This window comes from Jaculus jaculus, chromosome 14 (genome assembly GCF_020740685.1).
Source record: "Jaculus jaculus isolate mJacJac1 chromosome 14, mJacJac1.mat.Y.cur, whole genome shotgun sequence".
Lineage (NCBI taxonomy): Eukaryota > Metazoa > Chordata > Mammalia > Rodentia > Dipodidae > Jaculus > Jaculus jaculus.
Window position 1 is genome coordinate 62,176,354 of NC_059115.1, and position 27,809 is coordinate 62,204,162.

General features: G+C 40.4%; 1 protein-coding gene across 5 annotated transcripts in view; it reads right to left on the reverse strand.

Annotated features, from left to right (window-relative positions):
• The window catches only part of Commd10 (COMM domain containing 10), a 165,469-nt gene that overhangs the window by 126,314 nt on the left and 11,346 nt on the right, over window positions 1–27,809 (reverse strand). For 4 of the 5 annotated variants that reach the window (XM_045133935.1, XM_045133932.1, XM_045133933.1 and 1 more), the window contains one exon: window positions 27,170–27,325. The exons of the other annotated variant lie outside the window; for it this stretch is intronic. In XM_045133935.1, the coding sequence (XP_044989870.1) occupies window positions 27,170–27,325 (156 nt within the window). The remainder of the gene's footprint in view (window positions 1–27,169; window positions 27,326–27,809) is intronic. 5 annotated transcript variants of the gene reach the window in all.

A 27,809-nucleotide genomic window follows, 5' to 3' on the forward strand; every position in this document is an offset into this window, starting at 1 on the left:
TTCAGGTTAATAGACCACTTAAAAACTGATACACTGGAATATCTCAAAAAATGCACACACATTTACAGTTGCATTCAGTTTTAGAAGACTCTTCTCCACCCAATCCCCAAATCTAACCAAGTGAAAAATGGCTATCTTGTTGTTTCTGTGGGCCTCTACTGTGGATATTACTTATACAACAGATCCAGAAATCAAGCAAGCAGAATCAACAAATCCACCAACTGTGTTTTCAGTCCATGGATAACAGAAGACAAGCAAACTGTGTTACCACTTGCCCTGCTCTATTTTTGTGAGAGTTATTTCCATCTACCATAAAAAATATAACACTTGTTTGATGACTGTATTTAATATCTACTCACTTTGAGAACAGATGTTTTGTTCCTTTTACCCAGTGCTATATTGAGTCTAGAATAATGCCCATAGTACCCAGTACATAATAGGAACTCTGTAGCTGTTGAAAGAATCAAGGAGAATATGCAAAGAAAAGTAATTTTGTTTTTCAATCCAGAGACTCACTGTTGCCCAGGCTGATCTAGAACTCACTCTTTAGCCTAGCATGGTCTCAAACTCACAGCCATCCTCTCACCTCAGCCTCCCCAGTGCTAGGATTACAAAAGTGAGCTACCAGTAAATTTTTTTGTGTGTGTGGTTTTTCCAAGGAAGGGTCTCACTCTAGCTCAGGCTGACCTGCAATTCACTATGTTGTCTCAGGGTGGCCTTGAACTCTCAGCGATCCTCCTACCTCTGCCTCCTGAGTGCTGGGATTAAAGGCGTGTGCCACCACATCCACCAAACCAGTAATTTTTTAATATTATTTATTTATTTATTTAGGGCCAGGAAAAGTGTTTCAATTTTCAAACAAAAACAGCTCACAAAGGGAAAACTTGTAAGCCAATTCCTCAGCAAAATGATTTTCACCTCTACAAACAACCCTAATATAATGCGAAGTCAAACTGCAGAACAGCAGATATAGGTAAGCCACACTCCTGCAAAGGATTAGTATTAAAAATAAATAAAGAGCTTACAGATAATAAAAAATTACTACTGGAAATGTATAAAAGGCATGAAGAGGTATCTCACAAGAGGACATACAGACAGAAATAAGCATACAAAAATGTTCATCAATAATCGTCTGAGAAATGCACATTACAACTACAATGAGATTTTGCTAGCTATCTTTCAGAACAGTAAAAATAAGATGTGATACTACAAATACATCAACTATGTAGCAAAAGCAGGTACTTCATACACTGCTGGTAGGAATGCACAATGATACAGCCACTACAGAGTGGGCATTAGTTTCTTATACAAGCAACCATATGACTTAACAATTACACCTCTAAGCATTTATTCCAAAGGGGAAAAAAAATGTTCTTATACAAAACCCAAGTATAGATGTTTATAATACCTTTATCTGTAACAACCCCAAACTTAAAATAACTCAGATGGCCTTCAAAGAATGAATGCTTAAACTACTGTCCACACCACTGAGTACTATCCAACAATAAGAAAGAAATACTGATTTAAAAAAAAAAAGCGAATATGGCATCTGCCTAACCACGCCTCACCTAGCAGGGAAGGAAAGACAAGATCTTTAGGGTTCTTTGAGATCTTTGGGGGTTTGCAGATCCCAGTAGTCTCCAGCAGGAGGATGTGGAGGAGCAGAGTACCACGCTCTCAGGTAGCCCAGCCCCCCCCCCAATCCCCTCAAGCAGCCATCCTAGCCGCAGTCCCAACCACAGCTCACTCCGGCACTGACTGCAGGCTAAGGGGACCCAGGTCAGCAGACTAGTGTGCCCCCTCCCTAGGCTTTCCCACTGGGGACCTCCTTGACCCACATTCCACCCACAGTCCCTGATGCAGAAATCCAGACCAGCAGGCTAGTGTGCCCCTTCCCTCTTTCCTTCGGTTTTCCCACCATTAGTGACCTCCACAAGTGGCCACCATCCCACCCGCTGCCCCTCCATCCATGAACCCAGACCAGCGGCTAGAGTTCCCCTTCCCTTGCTCCTTCCGTTTTTGTGCCACCAGGAACCTCCAGCCTACCCACTGCCTCGCTGTGTGCAGACCAGGCCCTACTACACTTCCTGCAGGCTACTAGGACCCAAGCCAGCAGGCTACTATTCACCCCTCCCCCTTCCCGCCACCCCACCAGGACCTCTGTCCATCCCCCCTCCCCTGTCACCTGACCCGCAGCAGTCCATTGTCCGGCCCCACCTTGTTATAGGCCCTGTAGTCCCATCCACCCCTGCTACACAGTCCCAAGGGACCCCGCCATCCCATCCTCTCACCCCTCAGCATCGCAGAACCACCTCACCCCTCAGCATCGCAGAACCACCATGCAATCCCACCCTCCCCCTTCCTCACCCAGCCGCAACACCAGTCTGCTCTGTCCCATTCTCCACTCCCTGGTCCCCTCAGGCCACCTGATCATGCAATCCCATACCCCAAACCATCAAACAACAAACCCCTTCATCAGGTCCTCAGGCCCCCACCAGAGCCTGACAGGCTCCTCTCTTCTGAGTAGGCAGGCCCCATTGCCATCAGACGCTAACGAAAGAAACATAAAGGGAATAATCACTGAAGACACTTCAAGGGTAAACTACAGCTTCCTCCTAAATTAAATAAGATTCCTACGCTGTGATGGGCAGACCACAGTGCAAAAGGAATAACATGAAAAATCAAATCCAAATAAATCCAACAAGGTTTCCCAGTCCCACAATGAATGTCTCTAATCAAAATATAGAAGAGACAATAGGATCAGAAAGCCAAAATGACAATACAAATTATACAACCTTGGCCTAGTAATTAGCAGAGCTAGCAGAAAATCAACAGAGGTCCAATAATTGTATGAATGCTGTCCTAACAGACCTAACAGAAAAGAACCAGGAAGTGTTCCAAAGACAGTTAATGGATCTGAAGTACAGCAAAATAAAAGAGAACTTCAATAATCAGCTGGATGAGCTCAATGAAGACATAAATAAATGCAAGGATGAATTCCAAGAAGCATTACGAACACCAGAAAATGACATGAAAAGGGAAGTGAACAGAGGGATGGAAACTCTACATAAAAAGGCAGTAGACAATACAAACCAAATTGAACAAGTCCAAAACTCTATAGAAGCTCTCAAGAATAGAGTCAGCCATGTGGAGGATAGAAACTCAGAACTGGAAGACAAAAGAGAAGAAACAGTTTGTGACTCCAAAAGTTTCAATAAGTTCAAAACTTTTTGTGAACAGAACATGAGGGAATTATGGGATACCCTTCAATGTCCCATCATTTGGATCATGGGAATACCAGAAGGGGAAGAAAGTCAGACCAAAGGCATGAAGAATTTATTCAACAAAATTATCAAAGAAAACTTTCCCACCTTCTCAAAATAAAGTCCCATCAAGATACAAGAAGCTAACAGAACTCCAAACAGACTAGACTAAAGAAGAAATTCTCTAAGACATATTATCATAAAAGCTCCACAGCTCAGTTCAGAGAGATTTGCTCAACCGTGTTTATAGCTGCTCAATACATAATAGCTAAGAACTGGAATCAACCCTGATGTCCACCATTAGACAATAGATAACCAAGATGTGGTTGATCTACATGATGAAATTCTACACAGCAGTAAGGAAAAATGACAATGATATTTGAAGAAAAATGGACAAACTTGGAACAGATCATTCTCAGAAAACTCATCCAATCACAGAAAGACAATCCCACTCATCTGTGGCTCGTAACCTGAATCTGCCCGTGATACTGACATATCTAATAGGCATCTCAAGGACTGGACAACAGGGAAAGAGGGACGGGGAGAGAGAGATACAAAACTAGACCCAAATGGAAGTGGAACCATAAAATCCTATATCTTGAAAGACAGATTAAATGTTGAACCTTCATCAGGTCTTAGAGAGAACACAGGAATCAAAGGGCCCTAGAGAGGATATGATGAAAACTAACCTTAATCTTCACTGTTTCTCTCTCTCTCTCTCTCTTTTTCTTTCTCTTTTATATTACCTATCTTTTTCTTCCTTCTTTTCCCTTGGTGCTGGCCTATAACTCCCAGTAGCAGGATGTGTTTAACATCCACAATGAGTTGTTGACCAGAGAGACCTACAAGGTTTCCCAAAAGAAGACAAGATTTATGTCAGAGCACTTGATTACCACCCAAGGATTAATAGTAAGATTCTACTGCTAAAGACACCACATGCTGTTGGTAGGGCATATGGAGAGACCTGGCTAGAATCTAGAAGAAAGCCAGTCCCCAGACAGCCCATCTAGTGCCAGAAGGTGCTACATGAGCAACTGGGGGAAAATGACCAACATGTGTCCAAGCAACTCATGGCCTAAGCTACTCAGCAGCAAACAATCTAACGTGATGCTCACCCAAGTGCAATAGTGGCACACAGCCACGGTGAGTAACCAACTGCTCTTGAATGGGCTAATGGATCCACTCAGTAGAACAGAACCCATAGCTGGAACTGGGAAACAAGTCAGAACCATATTCAAAATATGAGTCTGCTCTCCAATATCAATTCTCCAGGATCCACATAAGTCAGATGCACATGTTGGCACATGCATCTGGAGTTCATTTGCAATGGCTAGAGGCCCTGGTGTGCCCATGCTCTCTTTCTCTCTCCTCCCCTCTGTCTCAAATATATAAATTAATAAATATAAAATCTTTTAAATAAATAAAATAATGGTATCCCATTTATCTGGTGCTAACTTCACTCCCCATTGGAGAATCTGCTTCTCTTTTTCAGATGAACGCAAAACCTGAGGAGCGATTCAGCCCATCACCCCTCACCTGGGGCCCAGCTGAAACCATACAGTAATTGGGGAAATGAGCAAGAGTGCTGCTTTCTTGGTGAACCTGCTATCAGAACAAGGGTGAAGGAGAATGACACAGAAAACACTCAACTCCTACCAAACCAGATATCCAGAGACAGAGGCTCCTAAGACCTCATCACTGAAGCAGACCTAAAATGAACCCAACCCAGGGAAATTTGCAGAAGAGGGGGCGGAAAGGCTGTTAGAGCCACAAATCGGAATATTATGCACAGAGACATTGCCTCTGCCCCATAACTGATAGCCACCCCCACAATGCAAGACCCACAATCCCCAATGAGGAGGGTCTCTTCTGGGGGGGGGGGGAGAGGACAAGGAGGAGGCTAACAATGGTATCAACATGGCTGTTTATACACTGAGCATGAACATAACTAACAAAGAAAAAAAGAAAAAGCATCACTACCCAGAAAGAAAAATAAAAGCAAGGTGAGCCAAAACAATCAACCTCAGTGGGCAGGTGAAACCTTCATTTTCTATTTAAATATCATTCTGGTATTGTTAGTCTTTAAAAAGGTTCTGATGTAGAACTACCCATCTCATCAGTTAGTGGCTCCAAGGACTATGCCAATGTAATCCTCAATCTTCAAATTATTATCTGATATTAATATGATAAATTCCAGAGTCCCTTACTCAACAATAACCTACTAAAAGCCAATTCATCTGGAAATAAGGGCACATATCTATAATCTCAGCACTTGAGAAGCTAAAACATATACTGAATTTCTGTATTATGTCTTACTACATGTAAATCTATAATCATATCTGAAAAAAACAACTGACTGTTTAAAGGGTTACAGTGGAAAAAAAGAGTATTTTAAAAACAAAAATTAGGAGGGAACTACCATGGGATTTTTTTAATAATCATGGAAAATGCTAATAAAAATTTTAAAAATAAAAATTAAAAAACACAAAAATTAACTGCATTCATGAAGAATTTGCTAAGTCCATAATTACACTCCATTCTTAGGTATTTGATTTGTCATTTAAAGTAAAACTATTCCCCCACATAGTTATTATAATTTCAGCTGGCTTTTTCATATTTTTTGGTTCCTAAAATTATTCATATAGAATGAAGCATGATTAAAGCTCTCTAAGTCTTTCACATAGTGGAGAAAGCTTTTTTGCAGTTGGATGTAATCTATTTTATTCAGATTTCTTCTTGAAGCATTTCTCCTCACAAACCTACATTACCAATACCTGGTGGGAAGTACATCTATCAATGACTTCTCAATAATGTGCATTTCTGTATAATTAAACACCTGCTTAAAATATTAGAAGCTTTTGTAAGCCGGACGTGGTGGCGCATGCCTTTAATCCCAGCACTCGGGAGGCAGAAGTAAGAGGAGGACCACCGTGAGTTCAAGGCCACCCTGAGACTACACAGTTAATTCCAAGTCAGCCTGGACCACAGTGAGACCCTACCTCAAAAAACCAAAAACAACAACAAAAAAAAATTAGAAGTTTTTGTTCTTTCCAACATACCATATGGAAACTATTTCCTCAAGAAATGAGTTTTTGCCAGAGGAAATCAGGATGATAGCACCACCAAGAGTGTGTTTCACCAGCAACATTTCTTATAACACAGATGATGACCCTTCCTATTTTGCCAGGGAAGGGGAGCTATAGAATGTGAAGAAATCTCTTGTAATCAGCTAAAATAAGTTCATCAATCAAATGAGCAAGCACAGACAGCAGGGTATCAATCACATCTTCTCATCAGCAGGGAGGCAGAAGACAGAGTGAGCTCAGTGCGGCACGCAGGGCTGGGCTGTGACACCTCACGTCTCACCTCAGGGACACACTTCCTCCAGCAAGGCTCGAGCCCCTAAAGGCTCTACCACCTTCCCAAACAGGCCTGGCTGCTATTATAATGCGTGCTGCAGTTACCTTCATGCTGCTGGGATAAAGCATCAGACCAAAAGCAGCTGATGGGAGGAAGTTTTTATTAGTAGTAGTAGTATTTTGTCTTATAATCCCCAAGGAGAAGCTTCATGATGACAAGCAACAGCAAGACATGAGCAGAGGCTGGTCATCATCTCTGCCACAGTAAGTAGCAGGAGAGTAGGCCAACCTAACACTGGAAAACTGGGGAATAATAAACCTCAAGGTCTGCCCCCAGTAACACTCCTCCTCCCAAACGGCTACCAGCTGGGGCTGAAGCATTCAGAACACAGCACTTTATAGGGGATGTTTGATTCAAACCACCACAATGCCTTTAGTCCATTTTGAGCTGCTGTTGACACTATCACATCTGAGCAAAGTATAAACAAGGTTGTAGGCTGTGCATGTGGTAAGGGCCCTGTTGTGTATGACCACAGCAGAAGGCATCACATGGTCCCACCTCCAACACTGCTGCACCTGAGGATTCAATCTCCACATATGAATTCTAGATCACATTCAAACCACAGAAGCTCAGAGTAGATGAAAGATACAGGGGTAGAAATAGAAAGAGGGCCTGGAGAAATGGCTAGGCACTTAAGTGAGCTTCTTGTGCAAGCATGTAGGCCTGAGGGGGCCTGAGACTGTCTGAGTTCAAATCTCCAGGTCCCACATAAAACAGCTGTGCATGGCCATGTGCGTCTGTAATCCCAGCCCTGCAAGGGAGCAGAGACCCAGCATCAGAGTCCCATGAGTTCCAGAATTAGCAAAAGGAAACACCAACTTAAAATAAAACCAGGTGGAAGAACAAAGGAGCAGGGAAGTTGCAGCAGCCACAGGTGAGTGGTGCCCTCTACAGGTGAGCACAGGGGGCGCTGCAAGGACAGACACACACACACACACACACACACACACGCACGCACGCACGCACGAGAGAAACATCAGCTAAGAGATACCTGTAGTAATCCAAGGAAGAAATGTTCATCTTAACCAAGGGGTAGATATCAATGGAAGGGTTCAGAAATGATCAGATCTTCTTAATCTATCTGACAAGGAGATGGATTAGAATTTGCTAATGGGTTAGATGCAGGATGTGAAAGAAACAGTAAAGAATGGCTACAAAGTTCTGACGATGCAAATAAAAAACAAAAATTAAAAAAAACTATAACATTCACTAGGATTTTTAAAAAAATATCTACAAGAACACTTTCAGACAGCCTGGTGGCACACAGCTCTAAGCCCAAAACGTGGGAGGCTGAGGCAGGAGGATTTCTACTTAATTCAAAGGCAGCCTGGATGAACTACATAGTGAGTCTGAGACAAGTCTGGGCTATATAATAAGATGTGTCAAAAAGGAAGGAAAGGAAAGGAAAACTGTTAAGAATGAGCCAGGGGCTAGGGAAACGGCTCAGCGGGTAACGTGCTTGCTGCACAAGCATGAAGATCTGAGCTTGAATCCACAGTGCCCAGGTAAAATGCCGGGCATGGAGATGTGCATGTAGTCCCAGTGCTGGGAAGGCACCCTCAGGCATACCAGCAAGCTTGACTGCCTAATCAGTGCCCTGACTTCAGTGAGACCCTGTCTCAAACAGTAAGCAGGAGAACGATCAAATAAAATACCCATCATCATCCTCTGGCTTCCATATGCACATGCATACATAGACACACACATGTGCACCCACATGCATACACAACACCTTACATACTTATACACAAAAGATAAACAAAATAGACAATGACTGAAAGCTCAAGTTATTTTTCTAATATTAAGTTTGAAATGCCTCTCCAATGAAGAGTAGATGAAATTGCCAAAATGTGGGGAAAGGACTTGGTCCTGACATATTGCAGCGTGAAGGAGTTAGAGAAGTGAGGAAAAAGTAGCTAATGTGATGAAAAGATGCAGCCAGGAAGGAAAAAGGGCCAGAAGAGGGTGTGATCCTTACACTTACTGAGGACATAAAAATGAATATACTAGGGCTGGAGAGATGGCTTAGTGGTTATGGTTTTGCCTGCAAAGCCAAAGGATCCTGGTTCAATTCTCCAGGACCCATGTAAGCCAGATGCACAAGGGGGTGCATGCATCTGGAGTTCATTTGCAGTGGCTAGAGGCTCTGGTACGCCCATTCTCTCCCTCCCTACCTCTCTCTCTCTCTCTCTCTCTCTCTCTCTCTCTCTTTCTCTCTCTCTCTTAAATAAATAAATAATAATAAAAATTTTAAAAAATGAATATACTTATAATCTTTCCCAAATGATCCATGTCTAATGGTGAAAAATTACTTTGGAAAACAACTTTAATATAATATACCATCATATATGTAGAAAAATATTGAATAATCTGCTCAAAATCTACTAAAACCAACATGTGATTTGCAAAAGGTTATAGCAAATAATAATAATATAAAAACACCAGAAAGAATTGGGGGAATGTAAAATTAAACTCAATTCATAATAATTCACAAAATCATACTAATATGCAATGATAAATTTGACAAAATGTGTGCAATACTTGAACAATGAATAGCCACAAACATTACTAGAATAAATTAAGGATGACATCAATAAGTCAAGAGCCATACCAGACCCAAGAACTCGAAAGCTCACCAAAGATGATGGAAGATGGCAGTTCTCCCTGAGGTGATCTAAAAATTTAGTGCAATCTCAATTAAACTCTCACTAGGCAAAGTTTTATACACACTAACAAGCTGACTCTAAAATTTAAGTAGAAATGCAATAAAAATCAATTTTTTTAAGTTAGAAAAAAATTATATTACCTAACTTCAATGCTTCTTGCAATAAAGGCATTACAGCATTGATAAAAGAGTAATCTTGGGCTGGAGAGATGCCTTAGCAATTAAACGCTTGCCTGTGAAGCCTAAAGACCCCGGTTCGAGGCTTGATTCCCCAGAACCAACATTAGCCAGATGCACAAGGGGGCGCACGCATCTGGAGTTCATTTGCAGTGGCTAGAAGCCCTGGCGTACCCACTCCCCCCCCCCCTGTCTGTCTGTTGCTCTCAAATAAATAAATAAAAATTTAAAAAGAGTAATCTACCAACTGATTTCTCACAAAGGGTCATGGTTAATAATGCTGGAACAACAGGAAACCTGTATATAGAAAAATTTAACAACCCCTTCCTCATACCAACACAAAAATTAACTCATAAAAAGATCAATGACCTAAATGTTAAGAGTTAAAACTATCAAACTTCTAGAATAAAATCTGAAAGAAAATCTTTCTTTGGGATGGATATTTTAAAAAGATTAAAAGCATAAACCATTAAGAAAAAGCTAACTTAGATTTCCAGGTAAGATGGCAGCATAGGAGCCACGTCAAACCAGCCTAGGGAGGGATTTAAGCAAAACCACAGCAAAATACACTCTTCTTCTGAAAAGTGAAGGAGTATAGGTTATTCTTAGACACAGCGGAAAAGCCACCCAGACCAAGATCCACCAGAAGGGCGGAAAACAGTCTGCCAATCCATGCGATCTATGCACCAAGCAGCAGCAGCAGCAGCAGCAGAGACCAAACAAGGGGATTTTTCAACTTCATCAGCCTTCTTGCAAAGAAATCTGAAGAACAACTAAGGAGCTACTGAAAGTGACAGAGGGGGAACTGTGTGAGCAACTCCAGAAGCCTGAACACCTCCAGCAATCAGCCCCAGCGGCAGCGCGGCCAGTGCAGCTGATCAGAGCTCCAGCTCCGCAGCACAACACGGAGGGATCGAGGTGGGCACTCAGCACTGGTGAGATGGGAAGCCACCCCAAAAGGAAACAAGTGACAAAAAGGAGGAAGGAAGTAAGGAAGGAAGGGAGGGAGGGAGGGAGGGAGGGAGGGAGGGAGGGAGGGAAGGAAGGAAGGAAGGAAGGAAGGAAGGAAGGGGGGAAGGAAGGAGGGAAGGAAGGAGGGAAGGAAGGGAAGGGAGGGAGGAAAAACCTAGGTACATAGGCTTGTATTGGAAGAGCTAATCTCTCTTTCCTTGTCAGGGCAGATTATGGGTTATATATTCTTGGTAGGCTTTCCCATTTTCAAATAACCTGTATTTGGGGGTTGAATATTGCTGCCTTTGATGCCTTCATATTTATAGGGCCTTTGTCTTTTGCCAGGGATGCAGGGATGGTTCAACATATGCAAATCGATAAATGTAATATATCATAAATGGTCTGAAGTACAAAAATCATACGATCATCTCAATACATGCAGAAAAGGCATGGGACAAAATCCAACATACTTTCATGGTAAAAGTATTACAGAAACTGGGAACAGAAGGAACATATCTCAACATAATAAAAGCAATTTATGACAAACCTACAACCAACATAATGCTTAATGGAGAAAAACTTGAAGCTTTTCCACTAAATTCAGGAACAAAGCAAGGGTATCCACTGTCCCCACTTTTATTTAATATAGTACTGAAGTCTTAGCTATAACAATAAAGCAAGAGACACTCATAAAAGGAATATAAATTGGAAAGGAAGAGGTCAACCTATCATTATTTGCAGATGATATGATTCTATACATAAAAGACACTAAAGACTCTACCAGCAAACTGTTAGAGCTGATAAACACTTTTAGCTTGTTCTGAGCAGAAAACCATTCCCAGTATCCCAGCCAACTGAAAGCTGGCAAAATTTGCACTTCATGCAGCTATATGAGAGACAGAAGTCATCAGCGGTAAAAACAGACGACACTGGAAGCTCAAGTTTGGCCAGACAGGCCAAATAACTGAACAAGTGCAACAGTGGCATGTCTGCTCTGGGGGAAACCAACTCTTCTTTAATTGGACTGGAGGCCCACTTTATGGGAGGGAATACATGCCTGGTACTGAAAACCTAATCAAAAGCCTATGGCAGGGGAGGTCATGAGCCGTAGGGGTATAAAGCCTGCCTTGTCTGGATAAATGCATATACTATTCTCAACAAATTACCCTGAAAGCACTACACTTCATATTCACATATTAATGCCACTCTCACTTCTGGTTAGAGAAGCTTCTCTTTTTCAGATGGCGATGATTACTGGGATGATCCAAAAGGCAACAAAGTGCTAAGAAGGGACAAAGGAGAGTCCAGCACTGAAACATCTCACACCCTCCAAGGCTCAGGTCCATTGTGGAAGAGGTGGTAGAAAGAATGTAAGAGCCAAAGGAAGGGGACCACTCCTTACATACAACTGTCTGGACAAAAATTGGCCTCACTATCCATGACCTCGCAGTGTCTAGCAATACCTACACAAGACCCTCATAATAGGAGAAAAGGATGATAACATAAAATTAAGAGAGAGAGTAATGGAGAGAGGGAAGGGGATACAACAGAGAGCAGAGCTATGACGGGGGAAGTGAGGGGGGTGGGTAAGAGTCACAGAGTGGAAGAGTAGTGCCTGCTCCGTACAAAGAATGGCTGTTGCTCTCACATCTCATAACCCACAACCCCATGGTGAATAGTAGAATCCCACTGAGGAGGGCCCTCAGAGGAGTGGGACAGGGAGGAGGGAAATGATGGTGCCAACACATGATGTACCCATACTAAGTTTCTGCATAATTGAAAAAAAACAGGCAAAAACTAGAAAATATAATTCAGAAGAGATATACAACTGACCAACAAACATAAAAGCAGAATTAAACATCCTCAGTTATATAGAAAATGAAAATGATGACATCACTAAGTATATATATTTGAATCTAAAATGAGAAACAGAGAAGACTTTGCCCTGTTCACCACTTTGCCAGACTTCCCATCTAGCTGGGAAACTCACAGCAGCTTCTTTCCGCTAGAGAGACCTGCCCACTTTGCCCCTTCTCAAGACTGCAATTTTTCTTGGGAAGGACACATGTAAGGCCCAGCAACCACTTCCCTCTAGAGAGACCTGCCCCCTTCACTTGACAGGATCTGCCATCTTGGCTTGGGACAGAGTAACTTACAGCAGCTGGATACTCACTAGGACTCCTCTTCCCTTCATGGCCACAGTCTAGCCCACACTGGGGCTACTCTACCTGAGTCCCAGAATTCGGAGTGCCTTCAACAATCCTCTTCCCTTCATGGGAGCAGGGAGCACCAAAGATCTCCCACTAGGCTGGAAACCAAGTTCTAGCACAGCTACAAGTGAATTGTGACCACCTCATGCAGGAAACAGTACCAAATACTTCCAAAACTGAACTCCTAGCACCACAAAGCAGGAAGGAAGAAGAAAAAAAGCCAAGGGTACACAAAGAAACATGCAGCACTGTTCCAAATACTTAATAGTACAGGTATGCCACCAAGAACTGAGCAGTGCTATCTCCCCAAGGTAAGGTAGGTCTACGTAACGTGAAAAATCAAGGCAGTGTGCCTCCCCAAGTAACATCAAGTGCAGAGGACACCATGAGGGCTCTGGAGGAAACTATAAACACCTCAAAGGAAAGAGCATAAACATGCATGACGAGTTCAAGAAAAACATGGATAAATGCATGAATAAAATCCTAAATAAGTTCAAAAATGACAGAGAGAAAGAGAGGGAGAGAGAGAACACGTAAGAGCTACTACAAGAGGAATTCTAAACCAGCATATAAAAATGGGACTCAACAAAGAGAGAAATACTGAAGAAAAACCAAACAGAAATAAAGTGAGATGAAAAATACAAAAGGTCAAACAAATAGCTCTGTGGGAAACTTCACCCACAGAATGGGTCAAGTGGAAGACAGACTGTCAAGCCTTGAAGAAAATCAAGCATAGATCAATTAGTCAAAACCAATGAGAAGTTCAAAAGCATATGAATGGAACATAATGGAAGGGTGTAATACCCTGAGAAGACCGAATGTCCCTCCTGGCATACAAGAAGCAGAACTTCAAGCCAATGGCATAGAAAAAAAATTAATAAAATTGTAGAAGTTCCCAAATCGAGGTAAAGTTGCACAGTGATGCACGCATCTGGAGTTCATCTGATTGAACATACCCAAGAAGCTATAGGAAGAAAAACAGTATCCAAAGCTAGAACAACTGTTTAAGCAAATGAAGACCAAGAAAACACCAAATGCTATGATACCACCAACAGAACAGAGTCTGGCATACCTTTTTCAATAATAAATCTGGATATTAATGGGTTCAACTCCATCAAAAGACATAGACTAAGAGTCTGGATCTGAAAGAAGGATCTTTCTCTTCAAGAAATTCACTTCACAAAAACAGACACTATCTAAAGATGAAAGAATAGAAAATGATATTTCAAGTAAATGGAACTAGAAAGCAAGCAGGGGTAACTGTCTAATATCTGACAAAATAGACTTCAACCCAAAATTCAAAGAGGCACAAAAGGATACTTCATACTGATTAAGGGCACAATTCACCAAGAGGACATTATAATTCTAAACATATGTGTTTTTATTTTAAAGAACAAAATCTACTAGATATGAGGTCAGAGATAAATCCCAACACAATAATAATAGTGGATGACTTCAATACCTTACTATCACTAATAGTCAGATCATCTAGACATAAAATAAATAGAGAAGGTATTTGAAAGACACAACAGACCTAACAGACATTTACCAAACATTCCATCCAAACACTACAGAATACTCACTCTTCTCACGTGTTCATAGAACTTTCTATAAAGTAGATCACACATTAGACTATAAAGCAAGTTTCAAAAAATTCAGAAAAATTGAAATAACTCATATCTTATCTGACCACAATGCAAACAACAACAACAAAAAAAACCACAGTGGAAATCCACAAGACAAACTACAAAAAACACATAAACTCCTGGAGATTAGTTTATTTTATTTATAAGGTAGAGTCTCTCTCTACCCCAGGCTGGCCTAGAACTCACTATGTAGTCTCAAGCTGGCTTCAAACTCACAATAATACTCCTACCTCAGCCTCCCAAGTGCTAGGATTAAAGGCATGTGCCACATACCCAGCCACTCCTTAAATAGCACAGTACTGAACAATGACTGGGTTGTTGAAGAAATAAAATACCTACAACTGAATGAAAATGAAAACACAGCCTACTACACCCTATGGGCCATGATGAAGGTAGTCCTAAGAAGAAAGTGCATAGCCCTAAATGCTTATATTAAAAAACACAGAGGTCCCAAACAAATAACCTAGTGAACCACCTAGAGGTTTTAGAAAAACAAGAACAAACCAAACCCTAAAGTACCAGAGAAGAGACATTCTTTGTTGGTTCTTTGAAAAGATTGACAAACCTTCAACCAAATTAATGAAAAGAAGGAGAGAGAAGACTCTAATCAAGGACTGGAGAGATGGCTCAGCAGTTAAAGGCACTTGCTTGCAAAGCCTGATGGCCCAGGTTTGATGAGCCATGTAAAGGTGGCACATGTGTCTGAAGTGCACATACAATGGCAGGAGGCCCTGGCATGCCCATACTTTCATTGTCTATCTGGCTCGGTCTCTGAAAGTAAACTAAGGATTTTTAAAGACCCTAATTAAAAAGGTTACAGATGAAAAATACTACAACAGATACCAGTGAAATCAAAAGATTTATAACAGCATATTTCAAGCTATATCTACCAAACTGAAGAATTTAGAAAAAATGGATGACTTTTTGACACAACCGATCAGCCAAAATCAAACCCAGCTGAGATGAGGAACAGAAGGCTATCATCCAGCATGGGCCAATCTACTGTCTGCTCCCAGACAAAGGACTCTTCTGCACATACAAGAATATACAAACAAGGGCTGGAGAGCTGGCTTAGCAGTTAAGGTGCTTGCCTGTGAAGCCTAAGGACCCAGGTTCAATCCCCCGGTGCCCACATAAGGCAGATGCACATGGTGAAGCATGTGCAGAAGGTCACACGGGCCCACAAGATGGCGCATGCATCTGGGGTTGAACTGCTGTGGCTCGAGGCCATGACGCACCAATTCTCTCCCTCTCTCTCTCCCTTCCTCTCTCTCTCCTTCCCTTCCTCCCTTGTACTCTCTCATAAATAAAAAATTAAGCAGGGCGTGGCTGCACACACCTTTAATTCCAGCACTTGGGAGGCAGAGATAGGAGGATTACCAAGTTGGAGGCCACCCTGAGACTACATAGTTATTTCCAGGTCAGCCTGGACTAGAGTGAAACCCTATCTTGAAAAACCATTAAAAAAAAATTAAAAAATAAAACACAAACAATATCAGAATGTGAGAGAGGACTGGGATGAAATATGATATCTATATTACATACTTGTGAATTACAGTCAAGGCAGACTGTACCCAAGTGACTGCCTACCTCCCCAGAGCACACAGAACAAACCTCCAGGATGGCAAACTATTAAGCAGAATACAGAAGACAGAAATCTGCTGCCTCCTGCAAAAGTCAAAAGCAATAAAGAAGTCACTTCTCTGCTTTCAGCGCTCTGCTTTTCACGTTATTGCACCCTGAAAACACAAGAGGTGGGAATGCTTTAATACAAAGCCCTCCTCTTTGAGATATGCCCTACTGCACCCTAAGTTTAGAGAGCACCATGGTCAGCCTAGTCTTGCTATAAGATAACAGAGAACATCTACTTCTTAACCTAGACACAGGATCAAAGGATGTGAACATGAGACTGCTCTTCCTATCCGAGTTATGAGGAGCTGATAAGAAACATCAATGAGTCTTCTTTCAAACTGTTTGCCAGCTCTTCATATCAAGAATATATGAAGATTATTATCATGGTATATTGTTTACAGTTATGGAAGTTGTCAATGGAAGGTTAAAAAAAAAGAATATATGAAGAAAACAGTACAAGCTTGAGGGCAGTGAAATGTCATTCAACTAATGCTCTCAAAATTGGCAATATTCTGAAAAAGTCCATCAACTCTATTTGTCAAGAGCATTTTTCTGGATAAAATAATGTAAGCGGAGAAATTTTGCTAACAGCATAGTTCTTTGGCATTAACAAAATCTTTATTCAATTTGTTAATGGTTCTGGTTTCAGCCAATTACTTAGGAGAGAATATATTTGTTTCAAATAAGGCTGATTAAGGGTTTCAAAGATCAAAAGCACTTTAAATTGATTGTTGCACCAACAGCTAAATCCATCACCTTTTTATTCCTGGAAAATTTCCATCTGTTTCAACCTAAAGCTATTTTTCCTATATTCCTATTTTTAAAGTGGGAAATTATTAAATGAGTAAGTGAAATACACAAAAAAGCTTAAAATAAACCAAAATAAAACAAAACATTAGGAAATTAAAACACATTCATTATCTCTTCCCTTAACTGTTCCTGTCTTGATCAATTAAAAAAAAAACAAAAAACAGACTGAATTGCAAAACAGCACAGTCCATGAGTCAGGGATACGGGTGTACTTACTCAACAACTACTTACCGAGAACTCACTACACACCAAAGGCCACTAAAATCAGCAAGGATTTCTGTCCTTGTAGAGCTCACAGTGTAAAGGCAGGGACAGACAATAAAAAAGTAAACAGGTAAAATATAGAATGAACCAGGTAAATATAGATATGATACAAAATGAGGTAAGCAGAGATAGCCACTTTTAATTAGGATAATTCAGGGGAGATTCAGAGATAAACGTCGCAGTTAAACAAAGATCTAAGAAAGTAAGGCAGGCAGCCACATGCACTTCCAGGAGAGCTTCTGAGGTCAGAGAGGCATTTAGAGAGTGGGTGGGGGCACTACACCGTGACAGCCAATGAGGGACAGCAAGGGCTACAGGACATGCAGGCAGTAGCAGCAACTCTGACTTCTACCACAAGTGGCCCAGAAAGCCATAAGTGGATGTGTATGTACGGAAAAGGGACAGAAGATCACCGAGCATGAAAGGGTCACTGTGCATGTTCCTGATCTAGTAGAGGCTGAGAAGTAACTTATGACACATTAACTCCCTTCAACATAAAAAATGTTAACCTCCAGGAAAAACATGCTTAAAGGACAACTAGAACTATATATACAAATATAGAACTAAAAGGATTCCTACCCTTGCAAGAAGGAAACTGCACAGGAGGAGGGAGTAACATGAGGTCCTGTGCCAATCCTTATACTATGGAGTTGCTAAAACTAACAAAAAAGACTCAGACTTTAGATTAAGGGGTCAGCAATCTCATTCTTGGATATTTACTCAGGAAAATGAAAACATGTGTCCACAGAAAAACTGTTATAACAGTATTATTCATGATAATGACAAACCATAAACAATTCAAACATCCACAAACAGAAATGGGGACGAAAGGTGGTTTTCATACAGAAGAATCAAACTCAGCAACAGAACTGGCACTGTAGCGAGTGTGACACAGTTATCTTTGAGCTGCTGGCACGAAACACCGGCCAAGAGCAGCTTGTGGGAGAAGAAAGTTTATTTTGTCTTACAGACTCAAGGGGAAAGTCCATGATGGCACAGGGATACATGGCATGGGCAGAGGCTGGACATCACCTCCTAGCCAATACCAGGTAGACAACTGGAACAGGAGAGTGTGCTAAACACTGGCAAGGGGAAGCTGGCTCTATAACCATAAGCTCATTTCCAAGGGCACACCCCCTTCTAGCAAGGCTCCAGTTACCAAACTGCCACCAGTTGGGGACCCAGTACTCAGTATAAATGAGTTTATGGGGAGCACCTGGCTCAAACTACATTCTACCCCTGGCCCCATAAACTGATGACCATCCATGATGCAAAATGCAATCCATTCAGTATAACTTTAAAAGCCCCATAGCGTTTATCAACCCCAATGTTGTTCTAACATCCCCATAGCCCAAGGTCTCTTCACCGAGCTATAATACCAAAAGAAGAAGGAAAAAAAAGCCATAATGGCACAGAATAAACATTCACACTGCAAAACATGGCACTGGGCATAGCAATGAAAGATTGAACCAATACAAGATTTAAAACAAACAGCACAAACATGAAACACTGTGACTCCAAGTCCAACAACTCTAACCAGTGACAAGTCTCTGGAGTTCCAATTCCAACCCTCCAGCTGGGCTGCTCAAAAACCTAGAGGAAAACTCCATGTGGTGCTGGCAACTCTCCTTGGCAACAGTTCCATTTCCTGGCATCTCCACTAGGTCTCCACTGCAACTCACACTTCATCCTCATGGCTCCATCAGGCCTCCATGCAAGTAATCCAACAAGCTTGCTTCACATTGCCCATGGACATTTCCAAAAACCAAAACCATGCTGCAAATTCAATGACCCTCTTTTTGCTACATGTGAACTACTCCAGAGTCCAGGTGGTCTACTTGGGGGTAATAAAACACTTTGAAGAGTAGGCCCCTTACTTTCAGCATTCAGGCTCCTTTATAAAGAGTCCTGATTCTTCCTGCTGTCCCAGTACAGATCAGCTGGCCAAATCTCTCAAATAACTGCAACTGAACTGAGCTGTTGTCTTTAGTCTGAAGCATCCATTTCTTTCTGTGCCATATCCCATTGTTCATACCAGTTCAATTTCTACATAATGCAACCCTAGCACAAGTTCTCAGGACACAGACAGACATTACACAGCAAGCTTCTCACACAAACTGCTTCTAGCCTAATCCCTACAAAGTTCTTTCTTTCACTCATAAACCAAATCTCACAGTTCATATTTCTCATTGCATTCAAGTCTCTCTGACCAGAATAGTCCATCAAGCTGTACTTGCAGTACTGTAAGGCATTTTCTTAGGTCAAGGTTTCAAACTCTTCCACACTCCTCTGGCAAATCAGTTCCAAAAGGGCAAAATCCATACAGTTGGGTTTCAAGAAGCTATGACCCCACTTCCCGATACCAATTTTACTGTTGCACTTAGCTTTGCATTACTGCAGAAAGCACCCAATCAAAAGCAGCTTGTGGGAGGAAAGGGTTTATTTTGGCTGGCAGGCTTAAGGGGAAGCTCCATGATGGCAGAGGGGAAGGCACAGTAGGAGCAGAGGCTGGACATCACCTCCTGGTCAACATCAGGCATACATCATCATCAGAAGAATGTGGCAAACACTAGAAACGGGGACAAGGCTATATCACCCGTAAGTCCACCCCCAACAACACACCTCCTCCAGTAAGGATCCAATTCCCAAGTTACCACCACCTGAGGATCAAGCATTCAGACCATATTACTTTATGAGAGACACCTGAATCAAATCACCACAGAGTGAATCAACAAAATAGCAATAACTGAGCCAGGCACGGTGGCGCATGCCTTTAATCCCAGCACTCAGGAGGCAGAAGTAGGAGGACTGCCGAGAGTTTGAGGCCACCCTGAGACTACATAGTTAATTCCAGGTCAGCCTGGACCAGAGTGAAATCCTACCTTGAAAAAACAACAACAACAATATATATATATATATATATATATATATATATATGGCAATAACTGACAGTCAACAGATATGCATTATACAAGTCCACTTGTATTATTCACTAACACAGAAAACTAAGCTATGATGATGGAGTCTAGAAGAGGGTTTGAAGGCTGAGGGAGTAAACAGAGACTGAGTCCCTTCCAGCTGAGGAGCACGCTCCTGTCACTAAAGCTGACTGAATGGGTGTGCGTGACCTCTGAAATCCACCAATCTGAACACGTCACTTAAATCTCTGCATTTTCCTTTCAATAAGTTATGACTTAGCAAAAAGAAGTTTAAAAATGCACAGGAGCATTAAAACCTCAGTACATCTCTTAATCAGTTAATTCATGCATACAGAAAAACTGTATCTTTTACTTCTTAACATGCCAAAAATGAAATTAACAGACAGAAGTTTGAAGTACAAGAGAGAAAAATTACAACAAAATACCTTCCTTATAAATGAAGACCACAATATTAAGTACCAAAATCCTGCAAGTTGCATAGTGTGTTTCAAGACTTAAATGTTAAAATGGGATTTCTGTCCCTTTCACATTAAAGGCATCCATCCATCCTTAGAATTCCAAAAGAAGCAAGTCAGGATGGCTGAATGGTTTAAATCACTGTATTCAGAATTCTAAAAGAAATGCAATAAAAATATTAAACAAAATAACATGAAGAATATAAATTTTAAAATTTAATTTCGAACTTTTTATATTCCATACAAAGGACAGGTATTTAACAATTCATGAAAAAAAAATTACTATCTAGAAAAAACTGTCTTTGGTACCGTGGCCATCCATTTTGAAATGTAGGTTTTTTGTGAACCTTCCAGAAGATAATGAACACAATGTATTTACATTATGAATAAATGCATAACTGGTGAAATACAATAAGAATAGGAAGCTCTACCCAGAGATGAAATCACTATGAACACATTTTGAACATTTGAAAAAAACTATTAAATTTGTATTTAAAAACTTGAGGCTGAGGGGAGGATGGATCAGTGGGTAAGAGTACTCACTGTACAAACTTGAGGACCTGAGTTCAATCCCACTACCTCCGTACTCACAGATGCCTGTTATCCCAGCACTGAGGGGGGTTGAAACAGGAGGATCACTGGGGCTCCCTGTCAGCCAATCCACCTGATAAAAGGCAATCTCCAGGTACAATTGTGACTCTGACTCAGGGAAATAAGACAGAAGAGCAATGGAGGACACCCTCTTTCTGGCCCTGGCCTCCACATCTGCATACACACATGCATACACCACATGCACAAAATTAAACTCCCACACATAAGCATGTCTTAAGAAAAATAATCAATAAGCATCTCCTTTAAGGAGCACACTGTTCTACAAATGCTTAAAATTTGCCTTCTGTATAATTTTTTATTACCATTTAAAGATACTTTTTAAAATATGCAAAGAAAGATAATTCAAGAACTGTGCTCCAGAAAATAAAGGTCACAGAAACAAAAGATATTGCTGGCAAAAATATTTGATGTCTGTTTTTACTTTTAGTATAGCAGAATACATAGCAGAATCTAAGTAGGATTTCAAAAATAAAACTTAAAATACCATTCAAATTCTGTCTAAAATGGATTTGTAATTTAATAAATGTAATGAGCACACAGGCATTACAACAAAGATCAAGCGAAACACTGTTAGAAGCAGACTGCTCACATTCAACACTGATAAGAGAGGGAAGGATACAAATCCTAAGAAGTAATGGTGGGATTTCAGTCTCCAAAGAGATTAAGAAAAAAGTATTTTTTAAAAAGATAGGAGATAAAACTCAAAACTTCTCTCAATCATATGCGTGAAAAAGCTATCACCAAGATTGTATTTTCAATCTGCATCTCCAACTTATTCGATCTAAATGATAAAAGACACAGAGAGGTTTTTCTTTTTTTTTTTTCCAACTAATCTCTGACAAATGTGCCAAGAATACACAATAGGGAAAATATAGTCTTTTCATCAAATAGTCCTGGAACACTGGCTGTATGGCAAAGAATGAACCTGGAGCCTTATCTTACACCATACACAAAAATTAACTTGAAATGGATTAAAGACTCACATATAAGCCTGAAGCCACAGAGTGAGAACAGAGTAATATTAAAAAGCAAGAAGAGACATTTTTTGTAAATGGATATGACTGAAGAAAGAAATACAAGGAAACAAAAGGAAAAGGTTAAAATTTGCACAAATTCAAGGAAAACACAGAAATTCAAATAACAAAGGAAGCAGTAATGCAGAAGACCTTACCCTTCTAAAATGAAGAATTTAAAAAACTGAGAACAATAAAGGGATATTTTTCTAAAAACATACAGGTAATATTTCATAAGAAGCTGATTGCTTTCTTTCCCCAAATTGGAGAAAGAAAGGAACCCCTCATGCTCAGCATCAAACTCAAAGTTCTAGTCAATGAAACAAGGCATGGAAATAAACAAAGCTGTGCATACTGGAAAAACAAAACCATCTCTATTCACAGAGGTTTCAATACTCATATAAAATGACAATGTATATATTGTATCACATATATATGTGTGTATATATGTGTGTGCGTGTGTTTATTATATCCTATCACTAACTACAGGATTATCAAAGTCACATGATATAGAGTCAAGATTGAAATGCCACTATGCAGAGTGCCTAGCACTCATCAGGCCCTGGGTTGAATTCCAGCACCGCAAAAACAGTCTTTAAAAGACACTATATTTCCATTTCTAGTATCTAAAAGTAAATAGCTAGAAACCAACATCCTAACAATAGCACCATTTACAACAGTTTTTTAAAAGAAAGAAATGCTGATCTACAAATTGAACTACTCTTCAAAGGATCTATATGATAAAAATAAAGAATACTGACAAACATATTCAAAGAATATGTAAATAAATGAAGAAAAATATTCAATATTTCTTTAATTTTTTGTTTATTTTATTTATTTATTTGAGAGCAACAGACAGAGAGAGAGAAAGAGGCAGAGAGAGAGAGAGAATGGGCGTGCCAGGGCTTCCAGCCACTGCAAACGAACTCCAGACGAGTGCGGCCCCTTGTGTATCTGGCTAACATGTGTCCTGGGGAATTGAGCCTCGAACCGGGGTCCTTAGGCTTCACAGGCAAGCGCTTAACCACTAAGCCATCTCTCCAGCCAAAATATTCAATATTTCTAAGAACTTATTTCTCTTCAAATTAATCCGTAAATCAAATACAATCTTAATCTTATCCCAGCAATGGTGTTTTGTGTACACAGAAAAGTTGATTTAAAAATTTATATGTAAAGGAGCCAGGCATGGTGGCACACGCCTTTAATCCCAGCACTTGCCTTTAGTCCCAGCACTCGGGAGGCAGAGGTAGAAGGATTACCGTGAGTTCAAGGCCATCATTCCAGGTCAGCTTAGACCAAAGTGAGACCCTATCTCAACCCCCCCCCCAAAAAAAAATTATATGTAAAGGAAATAGAACAGCCAAAATCATTATGAAAACGAAGAATACTGAAATGATCCAAGTGGGGTCACAGGAAGGACTGAAGGAGAGGAGGGGGTGGGAGGCAGTTTAGTTAAAACTTAAGATATTATGAATAAGCCATATGGAAATCTACTAGCTAATAATAGTAAATTATTAGTAAAAACAGTTAGAGTAGAAATATACTGTGGAGATGGGTAATGCTGTGCCCAGAAGCCACAGATTGTTAGTAGAAAAATGTGGGACACCTCACAGCAAGCTGTTGGTCAGGGAAGCCCCTGATGCCCCCAAAGTATTATAATTGCCAAGGCCCTTGTCTGCCCACCAGAATTAGACAGTAAGACCCTACTGGTAAAGACCACATGCTTGGACTGCAAGTCACTCAGAAATCAAGCTGGAACCAAGCTGGAAGCCTCCTCCCTGTGAACTAACTGTCAGGATGCTGGAAAGACCGATGCAGCCTGTTGGGGAGAAAAGTCTTAATCAGCAGTGGCCCATGCAAGCTGTATGGCTAGCCACCCAGGCCAAATGTATCAAATGGTACAATGGTGACACATTTGTTATGTAGAAAACAAAACTGCCCTGTGATTGGATTTGAGGCCCGCATAACAGAAGGGATTTCCTGCGTGGCACTGAAAACCTAACCAAAGGCCTATAGCTAGGAAGGTCATAAGCCTTAGAAGGGAAAATCGAACACTGTTGTTTGGCTACATGTATATATTATGCTCACTAAACTGCCCTCTCAATACTCATGTTTGTGCCCATATATTAACACTTTTCTCACTTCTGGTTAGAGAAGCTTCTCCTTTCCGATGGTGGTGACCACTGGGGTGACTCAAAAATGGCCAAAGGGCTGAGAAGTGGCAGTGGAGTGTTCAGCACTAAGTGAGACATCTCTATCATGCCCTCCAAGGATCAGGGAACACTGCAGAAGAGGTGGCAGAAAGAATGTAAGAATCAAGGGAAAGGGAAGGGTGCTCACAATGCTGTCTTCCAGACACAAGTGGCCTTGGTAGTCACGGCCTCACAGTGGAGATGCTGCCTACACAAGACTTGCACAAGAGAGGAAACATGACGGTGTCAAAACAGAAGACAGCTTAGCTGGAAACAAGAAGGGATTCAATGGAGGGAGGACTTGGAAGGGGGAAAGGGGAAGGCTTGGGAGAGGATTATGATAATGGTACATTGTCTATATTTATAGAAGTTATCAATAAAAAGTTAAAAAGGAACAAAACTTGTGAGTTCACACTAATCCTTGAAGGTTTACAATAACACTGTAGTCATTAAGGCAAATTATTATATATATAAAGATAGTTGAATAGATAATCAATGGACTCAAACAGAGAATCCATAAAGACTTATACAAATGTTTGAAATGATTTTTGAAAACAGGGGCAAGGCAATCTAGAGAAAAATGAATGCTGAAAGTAGAAAATGAAAAAAGAAAATGGGCTGGGAAGATTGCTCATCAGTTAAAGGCACTAGCTTGCAAAGCCTGACATCCCAAGATCAAATCCTCAGTACCCACAAAAAGCCAGATGCACAAAGTGGTACATGTATATGAAGTTCATTTGCAATGGCAAGAGACCCTGACGTGTATATATTCACTCTCATTCTCTTTCCTTCCCCCCTCCCTCCCTCCCTCCCTCTCTCTCTCTCTCTCATTAAAAGCAAACAAGCAAGGAAGCAAGCAAGAAACAAAGAAAGGAGGGAAGAAAGGGGGAGGGAAGATACTTAATAGCAATAATAATACTGGCACAAAGGGGCATCTATTGTCAGGAAATAAAATGCACATTGACCTGCACCTTGCACTTTACATAAAATTAGATAAAAAACAGATATCAGATTTACATGTAAAGCATAAATGCATAAAACAATTACAAGAAATTTAAGACAAAATATCTGTAACAAATGGGTCATTAGATACAAAATTAAAACTAGAATCAAGAAAAGAAAAAAACAGGTGCATCAGACCACGAGAATTAAGAACTTGAGCTCTGTGAAATACATGGCTAAGGAAGCAAGAAGGAAAGGACAGTGGCAGGAAAATATTGTCAAATTACATATCTGACAAAGGACTTAATACATAATTTATCAACTAAAAAGAAAGGGAACAAACACCCTCCATACATTATAACTCAAAAAAATCCACACATATTTCTATATGTTATGATATAAATGCTATATATAACTACTATCTCTATGTCAGTCATAATTTGGAAGCATAGTCAAGCAAAATTTCTAAACAGACACTTTACCCCATAAAATTTATGCATGGCAAGTAAATAAAATAAAATTTAAATTAAAAAAAAAAGATTGTCTACACTGTCTATTAGGGAAAAGCAACTTAAAAACACCAGATACCCCCACAAACCTACTAGAATGACTTCAATAAAACAAATGGCAAGCCAAGCATGGTGGCACACACCTTTAATCCTGGCATTTGGGAGGCAGAGGTAGGAAGATCATCATGAATTTGAGGCCACCCTGAGTGAATTCCAGGTCAGCCTGGACTAGAGTGAAACCCTACCTCCAAAAACCAAAACAAAAAAAAGACAAAACTAAGTGCTAAATAGAATGTGAAATTACTAAAACCAGCTAGTAGAAATATAAATGGTATCAATCCTTCACACAATCCTCAGGAAGCAGAAGTGGGAATATTGTCAGTTCACTATTTATTTGGTTGGTTTTCGAGGTAGAGCCTCACTGTAGCCCAGGCTGGGCAGGAGCTCACTGTGCGGCTCCAGCAATCTCCTCGTACCTCCACCTCCCAAGTGCTGAGACCACCATGCTGGCTCAATTCACCTTCCTTTTTTTTAAATATAGCTCTCTAAGTTCTTTCTAAAATTTTATTTATTTATGTATTTGAGAGAGAGAGAAAGAAGCAGACAGACAGAGGGAGAGAGAATGGGCACACCAGGGCTTCTAGCCACTGCAAATGAACTCCAGATGCATGCGCCACTTTGTGCATCTAGCTTTACATGGGTACTGGGGAACTGGGTCCTTTGGCTTTGCTGGCAAGTGCCTTAACTCACTAATTCATCTCTCCAGCCCTCAGTTCACCTTTCAAAGCCAGTATTATTCCTATATCAAAGATAGAGACATCACATGGAAACGCAGACCAGTATCACTTCTGAACAGAGAAGAAAATAATCAAGCAAATTATTATCAGATCCAATTAGCAGTACATTAAAAGGATTACACAACATGAGATATGAAATTTATCCCATAAGTTGAAATTTGGTTAAAGGTCTGAAGATGACATAATACAACATATTAACAGAAAAAGGGCAAAATTTGTATCATCACTTCAGACTCTATTAAGAGTAAACTAAAATTTACTTATAAGCTTTATGACACAATGGGTATTTTATATTTTCCCAGTGTTCATTTTATTCAAAATGACAGATATTAACTAAAGACCAACTGCCTGCTAGCCATTCTGCTATACACTAGTGCAGATACATGAAAGTAAACTTATGATTCAGTAAAAGTTAGAATAAGTCATATAGGAATGAATATAAATAATTCTACTTAAGGACTAAAGACTATCTCATTCCAACTCTTAAGTCTTAGGGCTATATTTTAACCATCAATTAAATCATACTGTGGTACCAAATAAGCTGCTTAGAGAACTTATTATACAGGAATATTCTGCTATGCCTTTCAACAAAATAATGCTGCTTCTAAAACAAGGAATCACAGCCTATGCTGTGCATTTGTGAGAATGTCTTTGGGATGCTGTGCCCCATACCTTGTGGGGAGCCAGACTCCTCTGCCGGAACTTTTCAACTGTCTCCTGACCCAGTGACGACCAAGCACTGGCAAAAGCTTCTGCTTTGTCTACTTCCACGTGGACATTCTCTAACTGCTGCTGTAAGGCCGCTGGCTTCAAGTTATGATACACTGCCTGTTAAGAGAAAACATCGCAAAGATCCTTCGTGTTCAGAGACCTTAAACTACAATCAATACAGAATTAATTTTAAATGATTCAAAGAATATTTCATATTACCATCACAAACATTTTTGGTAGTTTTGCAAGTAATAATATATGCAACCAAGAGCTCAAAGAGCCTTTTAGGGCATAGTGGCAGATGCCTTTAATCCCAGCACTCAGGAGGCAGAAGTAGGAAGATCACTAGAGTTTAAGGCTAGCCTCAGACTATACAGTGAGATCCAGATCAGCTTGGTCTAAAGTGAGACCCTACCTCAAAAAGAACTTTAAAAAAAAATAAAAAAACAGGACCAAAAGAATGGGATTAAAAGTTACTCAGTAATAGCCATTTTCATTTTTTCCTGTGATTTAAATATTCCTAAAATCACTTTATAACAATATATTCTAATTTATTTCACTTAATTATTGCAAATTTATAATGTTCTTTGTGGTGGTTTGA